Here is a 19750-nt window from a genome sequence, read left to right as displayed (position 1 = left end):
GGGCGACAGAGTGAGACTCCAACTCAAAAAAAAAAAAAAAAGAAGACAAGTGACAAGAATGAAGAAAAACTAAAGTTCTTGCATACTGTTGGTTGAATGCAAGATGGAGAAGTCACCATGAAAAAATGTCTGAAAGCTCTTCAAAAAATTAAAAATAGAACTACCATATGATCCAGCAATCCCATTTCTAGGTATTTATGCAAAAGATATATTAGCACTTCCACATTCACTGTAGCATTATTCACAATAGTTAGGATGTGAAAACAGCCTAGTTGTACATAGCCAGTTGAAGAAAATGTGGCATAAACATACAATAGAATACTCAATCTTAAAAACAAGAATTCTGCAATATGCAACTACATGAGTAAACCTTGAGAACATTATGCTAAGTGAAATAAGCCAAGCACAGAAAGACAAATGCCGCATGATTTTACTTACATGAGTTATCTAAAATAGTCAAAGTCATAGAATCAAAGATTGAAGTGGTTTCTGCCAGGAGTTGAGGGGAGGGATAAATTAGGAGTTACTAATCCATTGGTATAAGCTTTCTGTTAAGCAAGATAAGATTAGAGATTGGCTACACAATACTGTACTTATAGTCAAGAATAATGTTCTCTACACTGAAAACTTTGTTTAAAAAGTATATATCTCATGTTAATTGTTCCCATCACAATAAAATAAAATTGAAATACAAAGTGCATGGCTGTGGACGATAGGTATTTTAAAACGCTTATGACGTATTTAACACATCAGGTACTTTAAAATGATGAAATGTATTTAACGCATTGTCACGGCTTCAAATAACCATTTAATTATGTTTCATATTTTAGCATTTAAAACTGCCCTCTTCACTAGCCTATAAAATATTAGCATGATACGCAAAGCAATAATGTCTCATTTAATTCAATATTTCACTAATTTCTGGTTGTACAGAAGAAAAAACAATCAGCACGTGATTTCTCTTTCATAAAAGTTTTTCACTTATCCAAATATGTTTTATTGAAATGGAATCAGTGGCACTTCTGCTTTCTAAAAAATGTGTTTCTGCTATACTTACTTGGATTTATAAATAGTAAATAAAAATTACTCTATATTATTTTCTGCTGCCTTTGGGGGGTTAGTTTCATTTTGGCAAGGAAAAGTTTATCTAATATCCTTGCTGATCTCTGCTTGGGAACTTCTTGACAGTCTCTTCAGGTGAACTGACCTTCTTTTTAGACATCAGCTTTCTTATGAAATGAATACTTAGTACATACTACTTCATTAAACGTACATTTAAAAAAATGTCATTACTGCCATCCAAGTCTATTGCACAATAATGAAATAATTCATGATAAAAATTAACTTCAAATTTACATATAAAATAAATAAAATTATACTCATGGTAAGAGTATTATAAGTGTATAACTCAACTGCCCAGCCTCTATTTCTGCATGTACTTCAAGGACACATGCAGAGAATGAAAAAAAAAAAGCATATGCATTTAGGAAAGGAAAAAACTATTAAAATTGCAGATGAATACAAGTCATGTTTGACTTATGTAATCACAAGTGGTGCTCAAAGTGGTTACCATAAGTCACCAAACACTTTTGATTACAGCAAACTAAAAGTAATACATAGATAACATCTCTTTAACTGTGTATACATTTTTGGTGCCCCCAGTATTTCCCATATTTTCCATTAATCCTGCCAATTCATATCACTCTGTTGTCCAAGTTGGAGTGCAGTAGCACACTCACAGCCACCGCAGCCTCGACCTGCTAGGCTCAAGCTAACCTTCCACCTCAGTCTTCCAAGTAGCTGGAACTACAGGTGTGTGCCATCATGCTCTGCTAAATTTTTTATTTATTTTAGGGACGAGGTCTTGCCAAGTTCCCAGTTGGTCACGAATTCCTGGGCTCAGGCGATCCTCTCACCTCTGCCTCCCAAAGTGCTGGGATTAAAGGCATGATCCGCCGTGCCTGGCCTGGTTTATGTATTTTTCTAACCACAGCAAAGACTGTAGCTATTATACAACAGCTATAATAATGGCTATTATACAAAATAGCTGTCAGGGCAGCAGCATTAAATGCTTCTTTTGCTGCCATCCAAAACCAGAATGGATGGGTTATGTGTTCGTACTGAAGAAAGTTTTATTTTATCTATAAGTGTCCTACATACTATCCTTGAAAGGGAGGTGTGAATTACCTGGCATCTGGAAAAGGTTGAGAATAGATATGAGTTATCAGTATTTGTCTTTCAGATTAAACCGTGTGTTATAATTACTCTGAGCACTGCAAATATATGTCTCACACTGTCAGATAAGATCAAATACAAGGTGAGATCTAACAAATAGAATGTGACTTATTTTAACAGTACTATTAGTTAAGGATACTTTGTTAAAAAGGAAAAATATAGGTCAAATGCCTAACTAGTCAGTATGCTGAGACAACAGGCAACCAAGAGTGTTCTGAGCAAACAGGGACATATAATGGTTCTAATGAAATAAGCACAGAGTGCTAGAACAGTGCAAATGCGGGAGTGAGTGATTTTGCCTGGGAGTCCACTGATACTGTCTCATCTGAACTGAACCTTGGAAAATGACTAAGAATTTGTAGATGTTGAATGTGTTGCTGTTCCAGAAATATGGAAGAGACTTTACAAAGGAAGCAGAAATATGAAAGGATAATGTCTTTTCAGGACCACATAATAGACAGCTGGATGTATATAAATGAATAGTGGGACATGAGGCCAGCAGGTAGGTTGGGGGCAAATTGTGGGGGCTTTAAATGTAATGCCAAGTTTTGAGTTTAGATCTGTGTGACCATTAAATAATTTCAACAGAGGAATGATACCCAATTTGTATTTGAGAAAGATCAGTTAGGGAGAAATGCGGGGAAGGTTTGGCTGGATGGATCGTGAAGTGAGTGGCTAGTCGACTTTTCCAGCAGTGCAGGCAGCAATAATAAGGCCAAGAACAAAGGCAGAGGCACCATGCAGTCCATTAAAGTGGGGGACTCAACCTCTCACAGCCAAGGGATCTATTTCCTTGAGAATTTACAATATAAGCTACGGGCTTTAGTGTTCAGTATTACCCAGCAGGGGCAGATTCTTAACGGAGAGGTCAAAGAGTGAAGAGCATAGAAAATGCTCTGTCAAAATCAACTATTCTATGGGCAAATAACAGCATGATGCCCAGTGATGTCCTCCCTGTGGAACTAAAGTGGAACAAGACAGGCAGATTACAGATTTAAGCAGGGATATAGAGACTGACTGCTGTGAAGCAAGGACGGCACACAGGACAGCATGAAGTGACGATGTCAGACTTAAGTAGCTCTGATTAAGCAAAAGTGCCTGGCATACTGTAATACCAAGAGGCAAAGCAACAGACCTCCAAAGAATGAATAGATCATGAAATAAAAGTCAGGGGCCACTGGCTGTGCCTTGATAATAATTATAAAGTTGGTATGTGACCTACATTTCCGTTAAATTCACTTTGCACCAACTTCTATAGATCTGCTACTATTGCCTGACTCATCTTTTTTTTTTTTTTTTAATTGGTTATTTTGACTCTCAAAAAACAACAGTTATGTGCTCAAAAGAGGAATGGGAATTGTGGTGGGGACTGAGGGGGATGGGACCCAAATAGAAGTCTGACAATTTTAGTGACATTACTTCCTGATCATCTAGGACTGTCCTGGTTTGTGTCTATTGCCAAGCATAATTTTTAGTAGCAAAGTTCTTACTCTAAAAAATTTTAGATTTGGACAATAAATTAGATGGTTATCCTAGAGAAACTCTTTGTTCTATGTAGGCATTTCAAGAGATAAAGGCACTCATGATGTATTTGGGGAAGCAGAGATCACATAATTAAAACACCTTCAGAACAATGAATTACTAAACCATTTATTCTAATCATTATTTGGGAGAAAAAAGCTACAACCAACGAAAGGAGTATGGGATAGTTGAAAATGATTTAGTGAAGAGGGGTCTTGGCACTGAGTCTGGAAGAATGAACAAAATTTAGCACAAGGGAGCAGAAATAGCATTTAAGGCGAAAGAAGTTTTGGCGATAGAAAGCAGCAGTGTGTGTGTGTGTGTGTGTGTGTGTGTGTGTGTGTGTGTGTGTGTGTGTGTGTGAGTGAGTTTGAAATTAAGATTTGAGTGAAAAGGAAGATGTATTTGAGACTTAATTAGAGATACTTCTAGACTGAATGACCAAAAGAATGAATGAATAAACCAATGAATGAATGAGTAGGATGAAATAAATTTTACTAGGAGAGTAGTTTAGGTAAGGCACTGAGGAGGCCAACTTTGATCTGCAAGTCAAATCTGACCCACTATGGTGGTTTATTGGCATATAGTCCATTTACATTATCTTTACTATTACTTATTTATTTTGAAAATTAGCTGACTATTTAAAACTCTTTATTTCAAGTTCTATTTTTAAATTAGCCTGTCTTCCTACAGGACTAAATGGTTAGAGCCAGAGGAAGCAACTGTCCCTTTCAAATGGACATAAGCATGCTCCACCCTACTCACTGCTTACTTGTATTTGTCGCCTATTTGTTTGAGAGTGTGACCTTTAATGTGGTGCTTCAGATCATAGTCAAGAAGTCAAGTTGACTAAGATGTAGAACTTCATTGCAACGAATAACACATAACTGAAAACTTTCTATTTCCTCTATCATATTAACACATGCTTCTAGAATAATGATGGAGTAATAACAGTAATACTTACTATGCATTTACTATGTACCAAGCATGGTGCTAATCTCCTTTCAGACACATGTGAGTTTGAGACCCAACTCCCAACATCTGCTAGTAGCATGACCTTGCACAAGTTAACTACATTTCTGAATCTCAACACATTTATTTGACAAATGGGTGTGATATACCATATGTTACATGGTTTTGTGAGGATTAAATGAGATCATATATATAAAGCATTTATCATGCTTGTTGGCACCAATTAAGACTTCATTCATGAAAAAATATTCTCCCATTTCAAAACTAAATACTTGGAAAGTTGTGTAAGCACAAGTACAAAACATTTCTAATAAGCTATTTTTTATTGATGGATGCTATTCACAATGTATTAATTCTCAATGTTACTTCATTTAAGTAGATAGATTTTTTTTTAAATTTTTGCTTTGTTATATTGTAGAGACAGGGGGGTCACACTATGTTACCAAGGTTGGTTTTGAACTCCTGGCTTCAAGCAGTATTCCCGACTGACCTCCCAAAGTGCTGAGACTACAGTCATGAGCCACCACGTCCAGCTGTATAGGTAAGTTGTAAGGCTAAAATCAGTAGTACAAATTTCTATTCATCTTAAAAGAAAACTATAAAGGTAGTTTTATTAAGGTTATAGAAGCAACATATTTCATACCAGCACTTTAACAAATCTGCCTTCATAATATGCTCACCAGTTATATAATAATTTTTTGATTTTTATTCCTTTTTATTATTTTTTCAAAAGATGTATTTAAAGTGCAAATTCACAGATATTGACCTCTACTTCCCAGAAGCTTGGTTTATGTAACACAACCTGATTCATTTGTATTAGTCTATTATTTCAAATTGCGTCCTATGAACAAAAAGCCTGCCAAGTCAATTGTTTAGCTGTATTGATAAGCTGTTTACCTGAAATGCTATATTTTGTTGACACTCATTTCAAAAGTCCTTTGTGCTTTTTTCATTATTTTCATTGTTTTCAAAATCTTTCAATTTTACATTTAATCATGTAAAATAATGTTTCACTAGGCACCAGCTATATACTCAGTACCAACTACTGTGCATACATGGTTGTGTTATTCCTAGTAACCTATTTATGAGATAAGTATTATTATTTCTATGCCAATTAGAAAAGTCAGCCTCGGGTAATGAGACAAGGTGTCCAAAGTCAGCAGTTGATAAGGAACCAGAAATTAAATTCAGGCACATTCCAAGAGTGCACATTCACTCTTTTCTTTGGTGATCTTGGAAATCTTGATAGTTCTTATAGTAGAACTTTTTAAGACTATACAGATAGAAGATCCGTTAGATGATTTGCTCAAAGAGATCATATGCATTGACAAGAGGAGTAAAAATAGCATTTAAAATGTTTGAGTTTTCATTCATTTTCTCTAACCACTAAACTAAAATCCCTTTTCTGGAACAACATATATTTAACCACTTAGCAGTGTCATAACAAGAAAACAAACAAACAAAAAAGCTGAGAACGTGGTAATTACTTACAATAAATACTATTTATATTACTTACAATGAATGCTATCTATATTTATAGGAAATCTTTAATTTAAAAGTTGTCTGGAGTTTTTTGTCAAAAATATTTGTGAATATATAATTAAGATCTTTAAAAAAGAAAAGAAAATTAGTAAAAATGTAGTGTTGCATTTTTTAAAATGGTAATTACTCATTTTCTTCTGTACCTACAAAAACTTCACATTTTAAAATATACAGTTTTGTGGTATTTTCAGATTACAAGCTTTTGCAATATAATTATATTATTAGCTGAATTATTTAAACAGTATTTTCACTTTAATGTTAATTGGTTTGGCAATTGCAGAGAAGGTCCCAACAATAAATATTTAAAATGAATTGTATTTGTGTTTTCCAAGTACATGTTACCTTAACTGCAGAGAAATATTTAAAATTATTAAAAATTTAAAATTAACATTATTAACAGTAAAGCTCATAAGACTACTTAAATAGTCTTTTATTTTGAAGTAAAGAAATGAAAAAACATAAACTCACTTGAAAACTGAATTGCAAATCCAGATTTGCTAATATAAAAATCCGTGTCAAACTGAATGGTTACTATGTTGAGGGTGCTATGGATTCCTTCAGGAATTAGAGACCCACTGATTTCCTTTAAGAGCATCTCATTTTCTGGTGGACCGTCCCAAACACGAAGTATATCATGTGATGCTTCCGTATCAAAAGCAAGAAACTGCAGGCTGTAGGAGAACCAGATATCTCTGATTATTTTAAACAAGGATTCAGTTTTAATTGGAAACTAGAACAAATATACATTGTGGCTTTTACTCAGGGCCTTTAGCTCATTTTTTACTAGGATCTAAAAAACAAACTTTGTAAACAGTATGCATAACCTAAATGAACTTTTCTTGAGCAGTATAATTTATTTCTTTAGAATATTATTAGATACACTATTATATCAACTTTGCAAATTACAAAAACCTCAGGTATACATTTTTCAATGTTCATGAATTTTAACTGTGTGATAACAGCAGGTGACATTTATAGAGAATCTTTAACATGCCAGGCACTGTGCAAAATGCATTACATATATTTTCTACAATTATTATGATGATCCAATGAAGCAGCAACAATTTTATCTCAATTTTACAAATGCAGCAAATCGAATTTAGATAGATAAAATAATTGCTCAAAGAATGGCAAAGTCATAAATTGAACTAAGTTATCTGACGCTACAGTACACACTTTTACCACTGTTTCCTGTTAAATCTTTTTTGCTTTAGTTTAATCTTGACAAAATTGGCATCTGATGCATTTTGTGTCTACTATAAAAATTATAAATCTAATTATTAATATGCTCAACTCTGTATATGCCATGGTTATGTTTGATACATGAATTTTGCAACTTTAAACTTGGGTTGCAATTTGATATCAAATATTGTTCTTTAATTTAAAAAACTTAGGATTCCATTGAATTTACCATTCTCAATCTCAATAATTCTAGTATTTACATAAAATAATGCATAATTTAAATATAAGATGAATAAACTGGAGATAGATCCAGTGTAGTCTATTCTGAGTTCTCCACACTACCTAGCAGAAGTACTTACCTGCTCATACTGCATGCATCAGCTCATGGGAGCACATCACCTAGAAGCCTGTTTGAAATTCCATTTATATAAAGTAGCCATTCTTAAGTTTTAAAGTTGTTGTTTATGAGTGATAGCACATTAATTAGTTCACATGTCAAAGAGGATACCAGCCAAAGGTATATAGTAAAATTGCAACTGAAAGCATGTGGTGGCCTTGAAAACCAGAATGGTGTTGATTTAGGGGAAAATAATTCTGAACTCATTGAAGGGGGTCACGACATAACAGAGTATGGTGAGCTCCTTTCTATTCTTATTTGTTTTAAATGTTAGTGAGGCTGCACTTATGAGAGCAATCTGCATAACTTTGTATATCTGTCAAAATGATGGTGTCCAAATAAAGGCCACTAGAACAGAGGTCTTCAATCCCCTCAAGCCCTCTTTGTCCTCCCTGCTCTCCCACCTCAAGAAGTGAGATGCAGCAAGTGGAAGCTTCATCTGCATTTACAACCACTCCCCATCACTCACATTACCTCCTGAGCTTTGCCTCATGTCATATCAGTGTCATCGTTAGATCTTTATAGGAGCACGAACCCACTGTAAACTGTGCATGCCAGGGATCTAGGTTGTACGTTCCTTATAAGAATCTAATGCCTGATGATCTGAGGTGGAGCTGAGGTGGTGACGCTAGCCTAGGGGAGTGGCTGCAAGTACAGATTAACATAAGCAGTGAAGTTTGACTGCCTGCCCGTTACTTTACTTACCACTTCCATCTGCACCTTTTATGTTTTCTTTATGGTGAGTTGTGTATTTATTTCATTATATATTACAATGTAATAATAATAGAAATAAAGTGAATAATAAATATTGTGTGCTTGAATTATCTCCAAATCATCCCCCTCTACCCTGGTCCATGGAAAAACTGTCTTTCTCAAAACCAGTCCTTGATGCCACTATGTCCCCCTATAATTATGAAAAGCTTTGTTTTAAGAGGATATATGAGTTACTCCTGCAATTCATAAATCGAAACTCTTACTAATAAATTTTTTTCGCATTTTAAGCACATGAAAACCAAGTCTTCCCTTGCCAAGATTAAAGATATTGAAAGATTTTGATATTGATTTTATATAGGGGCTTATCAGGTAATTCAGACTCCCAGTGATTTTGAGAAAATGAAATCCATTTACCTGACAATGTTTCCTGGATCCACCTCAATCATCCACATGCAACGAAGATTATTGTCATATGGAAAAGGATAACCTGGAGATAAGATTCTTCCTGATGATTCTCCTTTAAAACGACCTCCACATTCAGCTAATAAAAAATAATTAAAATTTGAAGCCAGTCTTTTAAAACAATCTACAAATATCCCATCAAAGAGAAAAAGATTGATTTCATCTTTTTTGAAAGTATATAAAATGGTATAAACTTTTTCAGATTAATATATGAGTATTATTGAAGCAAGAACTTACTATATAATAAAATAGTAGAGTCTCAAGTTAGATCGCATAAAAGAGAATAAAACAATCTAATCAAGAATTTTTAAAAGGGCACATTCAAAACCTCTGAGTTGGGCTTCCAAACATTTTAAGATGTGTTGTTAAATAATGATAATTTTAAAAGGGAAACAGATGGCAAGTTGCTCACTGCTAGCAAATTGCAGGCTGAATAATTCATCATCTTGCTACCCCACCTCTGAGAAAAAACTAATCTTTACTGCATTCCCTCAGGCCTTCTAAATTTCATTGTCCTTTTATTCCCCTTTATATCATTCTAAACTCTTTCCCTTTTAATCTCCCAAAAGTCAAAGTGGCATTTTTTTATTACATTTCTTACTTTGGTTAAATCTAGTTTGGTTTTGATTTAATATGATCTCTAATTTTTATAAAAGGCATTGAATTAAAAATGTAAGTATTGTCATACGATATAATTGAAATTTTATCTTTGGGGGGATTCCCTCTCCATTTTAATATTATTTAATCCTATTGGGAAGTCAGAAGTGATTTTACTTCAGTAAGCAGACACTCTAAAAAGAATTCTGTTTTGGAGAAGAGAGAAACTAAGTATTTTAGTATATTGGTTTACACTTCTAAACACCAGAAACAAGGGAGATACTGGGTAATGCATCATACATTTGAGTATTTTTTGATAGTTCTTATTTTCGGTGTATGTGCATGGCCTTCCTCAGCTCTGTTTGTCAGGGTTTTTGGTTTAAGTGACTCCATTTTGATTCTGACAATTCACATACCATCCTAGATTCAATGGCTGAATTAAACTTCTTGTTTCTGAGTATTATTATAATTAGATCAAAAAGGTTAAAGATTGAAAGCAATAGCATTTGGAAGAGACCTGATAACACTAGAATCTAATGGTTCAAATCTGTAGGCTGCATATATGCATGTAAATTTGTTTCAATGATTTTATATATTTTATTGTACCACACTGCAATGGTTAGTTTTATATGTCAACTTAGCCAGGATAGAATACCCAGTTGTTTAAGCAAGTACTTATCCACATGTAAAGGCATTTTATAGATGTGGATAATGTCTACAGTTGACTTTAAGTAAAGAAGGCCTCAGTAATGTGAGCAGTCTTTATTCAATCAGTTGGAAGATCTTAAGAGCAAAAACTAAGTTTTCTAGGAAAATAAGAAATGTTTCCTCAAAACTGCTGCTTACCATCTTGGGCAACATAGTGAGACCTTGTCTCTACAAGAAAAAAAAAAAGTAGTCAAGTGTGATGGCACGCATCTCTATCTTAACTACTAATGAGACTGAGGCAGAAGGATCGCTTGAGCCCAGGAGTTTGAGGCTGCAGTGAGCCATGATCGTGCCACTGTACTCCAGAAAACAACTACAACAACAAACAGCAACATTAACTCCTGCCTCAGTTTCTAACCTATTGACCTGCTCTGTGGATTCTGAATTTACCAACTCCCTTGACTGCATAAGTCATTAAAAAAAAAATCTCTAGATAGATAGGTAGATAGACAGATGATAGATAGATTGATAGATAGATGATAGAGATACGCTATGGGTTCTGTTTCTCTAGAGAACTCCGACTAATGTACCCATAGAGGGCTAAGATAATATATTGTGGCATTAATTTAATCTAATATATAATAACAAGCTTAAGTGATTCTTTTTTTGTTTGTTTGTTTGCATCAAAGTCTCACTCTGTCACCCTGGCTGAAGTATAGTGGCATGCTCATGGCCACTGCAGCCTCGACTCGCTGAGCTTAGGTGAGCCTTTTGCCTCAGCCTTCCAAGTAGCTTGAACTACAGGCATGCGCCACCATGTCTGGCTGATTTTTTGATTTATTGTGGAGACGAGGTCTCACTGTGTTGCTCAGGCTGGTCTGGAATGCCTGAGCTCAGGCGATCCTCTTGTCTCTTCCTCCCAAAGAGCTAGGATTGCAGGCCTGAGCCACTGAGCCCAGCATGTGATGATTAAAGTAAGTAAAATATATTAGTACTGTCCTTTGTTTTGGTAAACTCTAGTGTGGCATGCAACTCTTTGAGCTATGGCCAGGCCATGTTTCCTAGCTTTAGCCCCCTCTTCTACCTTGGGGAGGTGGTAAATCTTTTCTCTCTCTCTGCCTCTCTCCAATTTACTTTCTAAATAAACTATATTTTCTGAGCTTATATATATAATAACAAGCTTAAGTGATTGTTTGTTTGCATATATGTGTATGTATTTACGATGTCACTTATAGCTTTTCCTATATATATAGTAACAAGCTTAAGTGATTCTTTTTTTGTTTGTTTGTTTGTTTTCATATATATGTATGTATTTAAGATGTCACTTATAGCTTTTCCTTTTTAACAAAAATCTTGTTGGACAACCTTCAACTAGGTAACTATATTAATTCATTTTCCATCATTTCTTTATGATTTATCACTATTAATGACATACATTTATTTTGAGAACAAAGTTGATACTTCATTCCTCTAGACTAATTTTTAGTCAGATGGAGTTTTATGCCCTAGATTGCATCTTGAATTTAAACACTACTTTTCCTCCCATTTTTCTTTGCTATAAATATCACTTGACATTTTGACATTAAAGGAGTCAGTGTGATACACTATCTATAACATTGGAGTTCATATTCTGATGGAAGACTTATATTTGCAAAACAAAAATGAAATACAATGTTTAAAGAAGGGACACAGGTTAAATCCTTCCAGCTAAATCCTTCCAGTTAAATCCTTCCAGGTTAAATCCTTCCAGTTAAATCCTTCCATGCTTCAAAAATTAATTTTTTTTAATCAATGTATATGCTTCAGAAACATAATTACCTAGAAGCAATCTAAATAATTAAGAAAAGCTTTCTTATTTGACAGAGGCAAAAATATAGCCATAATGGATACTTAAATTTAATGAGCACAGAACATCATAATCTTAGACCATTTGGTAAAGCTATTAATTGTTGCTAGTAGAGAACACCACGTAAAATAGAATTTCATGTTCTGTTATCATGAAAATCATCAGCCTCCCTCACCATGTGTCCAACTATTTACAGCTGCTAAATTTGTTTATTTAACATTTTTAAAAAAGTTTTTCCTTCCTATGAAATCTTGTGCAGTATCAAGTCACTAAGTATAAAATGCATTGATTTGTTGCCAACATAATTAAAATCTTCTATTTTCATACCAAATATCTTCCCATTTGTATAAACTCTTTCCAGAAAACAGAGACTATCCTCAGCTCGGTTCGACACACATTGAAAATACATGTTTTCCATGGATTTGTTTGTGATTTTTTAAAATTTCAAAACAACATGGCAAGTCAATATTTACAAGCTTAAAGGTTTGTGCTATTAAACTCCTTAATGCTCTTCTGAACCTATTTCATAATCACATCAAGGAGTACAACATCAGAGAGCATTAATCAGTGATATATTTTTCTCATAACCAATGCCAATGGGTTGATTGTTGATCATATTCCAGAATCCTAAGCTTTGGCAATTTAGGTTGATTATTATTTTAGATATTATCTTCATAATCTATCCAAAATTCAGATGCCATCTGAAAAAAAAGAACTGTGATTACATTTTGGTTGCATAAAAACATGTTTGTTTTCTGCATGAATCAATGTTTTAATAACTTAACAGAAGTTTTGTGGCATGAAAAACTGTGCAATTATTTGCAAGGCATATAATGACTAGAATTTTATTTTTTTCTATTTGTATTCTAGCAAGTTTTGTGGCAATTTCTATATGGACTATATCAAAGGAAAAAAAAGGAGAGAAATTTTCCACTTGTCTCAAAAGATTCAGGTCTCCAAACTTCCTAAATTATAAACATCAAATAATTGCAGTTTTGTATATCAATTATACCTCAATAAACCTGTTGACAAAAAGGTTCAAGTCAATTTTATCCTTATGGGCTTGACACAGAGTGAATTCTTGCCTCTATAAATACCATCAAGAAATACAATTGCTAAAGAATCACTGTATGTTTGTTCCCTGTTGGAGAGTTAACTAGTGTTTTGTTAAAAAGTAGTATTTCTTTGTTGTCCTATTATTGGAACCTGCTTGATCTATGAAGCAGAAAAAAAATTCAATACATATGAATGGTTAAAAGACTTACCATTTTTGTAGCCAGTAACTTCTACATCAAGATAGCAGAAATAAAATGACTTAATACAAACCATATCCCCCCCACCTCCAAAGTGTACATAATGATAAAATTATGGAAAGGACTCTCGCTTTCCAAGAATTTTCTTTTGAAAAACTAAAACTTTGATTTAATTAACTTCTTGACATAGGGTGTTAACTGTGTGTGAACAGACTCACTTAAACATGTAGAGTATAATTTGATAACAGTTTCATAGATATATTTAACGAAAATCGAAAAGAGTATCCTACCAATACAGGAAGGCAGAGGATAGTCCCAGGCCCTTCTCTCCCCTGTCATGCACTTGAGAAGACTGCTTCCATGGAGCGTGTAGCCTGGGTTGCATCCATAAATGATAGTGCTACCAGCAAAGTGGCCTTGGTCACTGATCTTGTAACCAAATTGTGGAATGCCAGGATCTTCACAATGTGAAAGTTCAAAACCTGAGAGAAAAATATAAATTGATTAAAGGTAAAATTTAGCAGGAAGATTTAAAACTATTCAAATTGTCCCTTTTATTATGTTTAGTAAGATTAAATACTTTTTCCTAGTCATATTACTTTTACCACATTTAATTTTGATAGTGTACAGTAAACATAAAGAGGTCATTTTTCTTGAAAATTAGAATTTGTTCTATTTTTCAAATGTATTAATGATATCCTAAAGTCTATTTGAAGACATCATGGTTTGTAGTATGAAGTTTCCTGCCAGTTTCAAGTGATTTACAGTGTTAGATTCTGACAATGATATTGCAATATCATAAGAAATACATATTTGCTCTTTGTTTCTGGTTCCTGGCCCAGAACTCCTAAAACACTTGGAATTCCCAAATGATAAGGGTGAGAGAGTTCTCTTTGCTATTTAAAATAAGACATTGCATGAATTTCTATAATGAAGTGAATTTTAGAGTATGGGTGTGAGTACTCAAAGGAACTAACCATGTGATTAAAGGTCTGGAACTTTTAGCCCCAGTTACCCACTTCTACACATACACCCCTCCAGGGAGGAAAGAGAAGCTGGGGATTGATTTAATAATCAATGACCAATTATATCTATGTAATGAAGTTGCCATAACAATCCTAGATTAAAGGTTCTGAGAGCATCTAGGTTGGTGAATGTATCTACATGCAGAAAAAGTGATGCACCTCACCTCCATGGGGACAGAAGTTTCTGTACTGGAGACCCTTCTGAACCTCACTCATGTACCTCTTCATTTGTGTTCTTCATAAAAAATCATTAAATATTAGTACATTTTCCCCTGATTTTTGTGAGTGTTCTAGCAAATTATTGAGCTCAAGGTGGAGTTTTGGGGAACACCTAATTTATAGCTTGTCAGTCAGATGTACAAGAGGCCCAGACTTGAAATTGGCATTTGGAGTGGGGACAGTCTTGTAGAACTGAGCCCTTAAACTTCAGGGTCTACACTAACTCCAGGTAGTTTTTGAATGGAATTGAATTGTTGGTGTCAAGTGTTGGGACTCCAAATACAATACTCCAAAGTATAGCACTTTGGCATTCTCGCTACATTGAACTAAAAAAGATTAGAAGACCTCAGAAGCAAGGACTCTCTGAACTTCTCCAGTCTCTCACCCCTCTTTCTACTCCCAAGCTAGTCATAGAAACTAGAATTCTTCTTCCCCAAGGGAGGTCATAGAAACTAGAACCTCTCTTCTCCAAAGTAAGCTACAAAACTTGAAAGGTCTCTCTCAACCTTTTCTCTTCTCCCTTGAAGACTCTCACTCCATAGGGATTCTGCCCCACACTCTGAAGAAAGTAATGACACACAAAGAGGCCCAGAAGAATCTAAACAGTCAACCCTTCCTGGGCTTCCTCCTTCAGTTTATTACCATTAGATTATTCCCTTCATGTCCAATCACACGTCTACAAGACTGTCCATTCTTCATTGAACTTAATCGCAAAAACAGATAGTTTTCACTTGGTCTTTGGGTCTCCATTTCTGAAGGCTTCCATATCCTGTAAATCTTTGATTAAATAAATTTGATAGGTTTTTCTCTTGTTAAACTGTCTTTGGTTATAGGAGTGTTGGCCCTTATGAGGGTGAGGAAAAATATTACATCTTTCTGCCCCCACACCAGGGTGTTGGAGAATTGATTGGCATGAGGAAGAAATATATACATGTGGTGTCAGAAGGGTTGTGAGAAGAGAAACAGGTTTTTCTTTACTGACCAACATGACTGCTAGCATCATAGCATCAAAAATTTTAAATTCAGACAACATATGTGAAATAACTCTACAAGTAAAAAATGTCTATTGCAAATATAACTTTAGACTGTTCTACTTATATACAATTAGAAGTGAACAGTCTCATTTTTAAAATATACTTTATTAAGAGGTAATGTAAGCCGGGCTCAGTGGCTCAGCCTGTAATCCCGTGCCTTTGGGAGGCTGAGGTGAATGGATTGCCTGAGCCTGCAGGTTCGAGACCCACCTGGGCAGGTGAGACCTCATCTCTACAATAAAAAAAAAAAAAAAAATTAGCCGGGCATGGTCGCGCACGCCTGTAATTCTGGCTACTCAGAAGGCTGAGGCGGAAGGATCACCGGAGCCCAGGAGGTCGAGGCTGCGATGGCCAGGAGCGGCCACTGCACTCCAGTCTGGGCGACAAAGTGAGACTCCAACTCCCCCCAAAAAAAGAGGTAATGTAACATAGTAATCAGCTTGATAAACTCTGAAGTTATGTATTCTACCTACTTCAGAAAAAGTACAGTTCTCAAAAATTCTCACAGCCAAAAAAAAAAAAAAGGAAACTTTCTACATGTTGTTCCAAGATTCGAAGAAACTATTTTTGTGTTTACAGAGTTGAGCTTTCTGAATGAATTTGCTGAAAACTGAGACCCCGGGCGGACAGCAACCCTTGAGAAGTTAATTTACAACTGTATGAGTAGCAAGAGATTTACTTAAGTGTGAAAAAGTTAGGTAAATTTCAATGAAGAATGAGACCCAGATATTACAGACATCTCTAGGTTATAAAAGCTGGAAACACAGGAGGCTAATGTGGCCTTTGGAGAGAGAGATTTATGTTCCAAAAGGTTAGAGTAAGAACCCTGGATCCTTTCCATTCCATTCCCGTGGAGAAAAGTTTTTCTCCCTTTCAAGAGAAGAGAGGGAGAAAGCTACCTGAAACAGAACAGTCCCCCCCTTTTTTTCTCTCTTTGCCTAGTCATGTGTGTAAAGGATTTTTTCAGCAGGTATTCATCATTTTGTTACAGGAGTAAAGACTGAGTGAAAGGAGAGCTAACTCAGGCATTGTCGTCGTCATCATCATCATTATCAGCACATCATTCTAGGTCCAAAATATCTCATTTGTGTATTTAGAGCAAAATTAATAAAGGTAAATGTTAAAAAAAAAAAGACAACAGTCATCACACAGTGCACTGTTAAGATCCTGAAAGAACTACAAAGGAGACTTCATAATTTAAACCAAACAACATACTAATACATCAAAATCTATGATCCCTAGATATGCCGTTCTTCTGTCCTTAATGTTTTACAAAATATAAAAATGTGGCATGGATAATATAATACACATGAAAAGATATTTAGATAGTTAGATACAAGATTCTATCAGTTATAACTTCTGAGAAGAGAAGATTATAAAGAATTTTCTAGATAGCCTCATGAATGAGACAAATCAGTTATTTTGAGACAAAACTACTGAAGAAAAAGAAAACTTCTACTTGTGTCTTAAATTATATGGTGATCAAAAAGATATTTGCATCTTTTATAGGCATAGATTCTTGGGCAAATTAATTTAAAGTTAAACTATAAAGAAAAAAGGCATATATAAACTTACTGGTATCAAATCACTAATTTGCAGCATTGACTTCCTAGAGTGTCACGACATACATAAAATCACAAGAACTTGCGTAGCTCCAAGTACTAAGTTTAGCCTAAAATTCTACGAGTTAAGAGAAACATTAGCTCTCAGAAAACATGAGGCATTTTTCCTAGTCTCTGCTGGGGAGTCTTAATCTCTCCCTCCTCTGTTAAACCACAGAATTATTTTGCACATTTTAATTCATTTGAAATCATTCGTATCTTTTCTTTGCTTTCCTATAGGCTGCAATTACTTTATTTTTTCACTCCTTTCCACAGTGCCTGTCCAACACGAATCCTAGTACATAATAGAAGTTCAATAATGCTCATGAATGAATGTGAATTCTTCGAAGTAATTATCTCCAGAACACAACTTAAAAATAAAATAAAGGAATATTGATAAGAAACTGAAATTTGAGGAAAAAAAAATGTAAAGACTTCAAAAGAATTTCCTGTATAAATTAACCTGTGACAGACCCATTTGGAAGAATATGAGTTATAATAAGGCAAATGCAAGCAACTTCAGAGATAAGAGTCGTACAAGGGATTAATAATCATTAAATCAACTTGTGACATACATAATGAAATGACATACTAACAAACATGGTCAAGTAAGTTAGTCTTTCTAACACAGAAGACAGCAGAAGGAGTAACTTTGAAATTTCAGGACGTATTACTTTATAAGCATGTGCATACTTAATATGACATTTAAACTGTCCCTGCTCAAAATTTACAAGTTTGCCTTTCTTACCAGACATAAGGTTCAGTTTATCAATCAAGATGTAGCCAATTTTGAGTTACATTTCTCAAAATAAAAATGAAAATCAACCTCTGTTTTCAAGGTTTATTACCAACTTCATCCTTTCTTAATTTGAATGTTCTGCAAATGCGGTTGGCAATAGCTGGTGATGAAATATTCTTTGTAAATTAAGATAATTTATAATACTTTGCATTGTAGATGAAAATACACATAGACAATAGTATATAAGCTAGAAAGCACAATATAATTTAGCTCAACTTGGTGAAATTGTTGCTGATTGATAAATTTTCAGAAATGTCTTTATAGAAACGTTCAGCTGCCTTTTTCATTGAAAAACTCAAACACTTAAAGTGACAAATAAAGATATGTATGCAAAATGATATATACTATAAATATTCACCATTTCTTGTGAAAATTGAGACTGATGAAATGAAAATTTCTAGCATACAAAATGAACGTAAAATCCCCACAACCTAAATCCTTTTGACTTTCTGAATACCTTAAATTGAGATCTAATTCATTTCCTGCCACCATGTAGTATATTTCTTTAAGGATTTCTAATATATTTAAGTACTATTTGAAAACTGCAAAATAATTCAAAGGACAGCAAATTTACTCTCTAGCTCTATCATATTCTAGTTTTGTATTATAGTTGCTTCAGATTAATATTCAGAAAAACATTGATATCAACTTATTCATGTTCACATTAACATTATTAAGAAATAAACATTACAAAACAAGTTAAAGCTCTTCTTGTGTCCTTCCCCAATCCCTTTCTGACGTTTCCTTACTGAGAGTTAGCAAATATTATGACTTAGTATATTTTTCTTGCACATATATCTTTCCTACGTATGTATATGTCTATAAGAAATATAGTATGTTCTGCAAGTACTTATATATTATATAAATAATAAAATTATTTTAAAAATTTCTCTGAGGTTTCATTTTTTTTCCCGGTATTGTGTTTACACCTTTCATATTTTTGCACCCCTGCGTGCACACGCACATACCCAAGCACACACACACATTTTATTCATTTAATCTACTCTATAGAATTCCATTGGTGACATCATCTCAAAATAATTTATTTATTCTGCAACTGATGAGCATTATATTGCTTCCAATTCATCACTGTTATAGAAAAGGCTATACTTCTACATCTCTTTTTGGACATGTTCAAGTGATTGTATACATCATGCACCACATAAAGACTCACAGTTCATTTTCTCCCCAAGATTCAATCAAATTCTTCTTGTTACTTAACTTCTGTCTTGGCTTACTAAAAGGTAAGTAGTTAAATTCTGATTCAAATATAATTTCTCTTAATTTGTAAATGAACAACTGTGTATTCAAATAGGGTGATGTCATATCTCAGCAGCAAAACACTACCAATAATACAAATAAAGCATATTATTTAGAAAATTAAGTCACATCTGAGTGTTCACTTTTCAAGTGTAAGGAAACACCCTTGATGTAACAAAAAAAGATCTCACATGCGTTTTTGAAATTAAGTAAAAATATAAATAAATATTTAATATTATGAAAGTTTAATTTTAGAGTATTTAATGGTCAATTTTAGAGTATTTAATGGTCAAAGATACATGATAATTTTATGTACCAAAAGTAAAAACTTTTTTCTTTTTTTTTTTTTGAGTTAGAGTCTCACTGTCGCCCAGACTGGAGTGCAGTGGCCGCTCCTGGGCCACTGCAGCCTCAACCTGCTGGGCTCTGGAGATCCTTCCGCC

The 19750-nt window shown here is 34.2% G+C and overlaps 1 protein-coding gene across 1 annotated transcript in view; it reads right to left on the bottom strand.

Moving 5' to 3' along the window:
* CSMD3 (CUB and Sushi multiple domains 3) overlaps positions 1-19750 on the bottom strand; it is a 509139-nt gene that overhangs the window by 353604 nt on the left and 135785 nt on the right. The window contains exons 14-16 of the mRNA XM_021706867.1: positions 13660-13851; positions 8978-9104; positions 6739-6941 (exon numbers count right to left, since the gene is read on the bottom strand). Coding sequence (XP_021562542.1) covers positions 6739-6941; positions 8978-9104; positions 13660-13851 — 522 coding nt within the window. The remainder of the gene's footprint in view (positions 1-6738; positions 6942-8977; positions 9105-13659; positions 13852-19750) is intronic.

This window comes from Carlito syrichta, unplaced genomic scaffold (genome assembly GCF_000164805.1).
Source record: "Carlito syrichta isolate Samal-C Ts95f unplaced genomic scaffold, Tarsius_syrichta-2.0.1 Scaffold316182, whole genome shotgun sequence".
NCBI lineage: Eukaryota > Metazoa > Chordata > Mammalia > Primates > Tarsiidae > Carlito > Carlito syrichta.
Note: the sequence above shows the minus strand (reverse complement) of the source record. Positions and strands in the feature narration are given on the sequence as shown.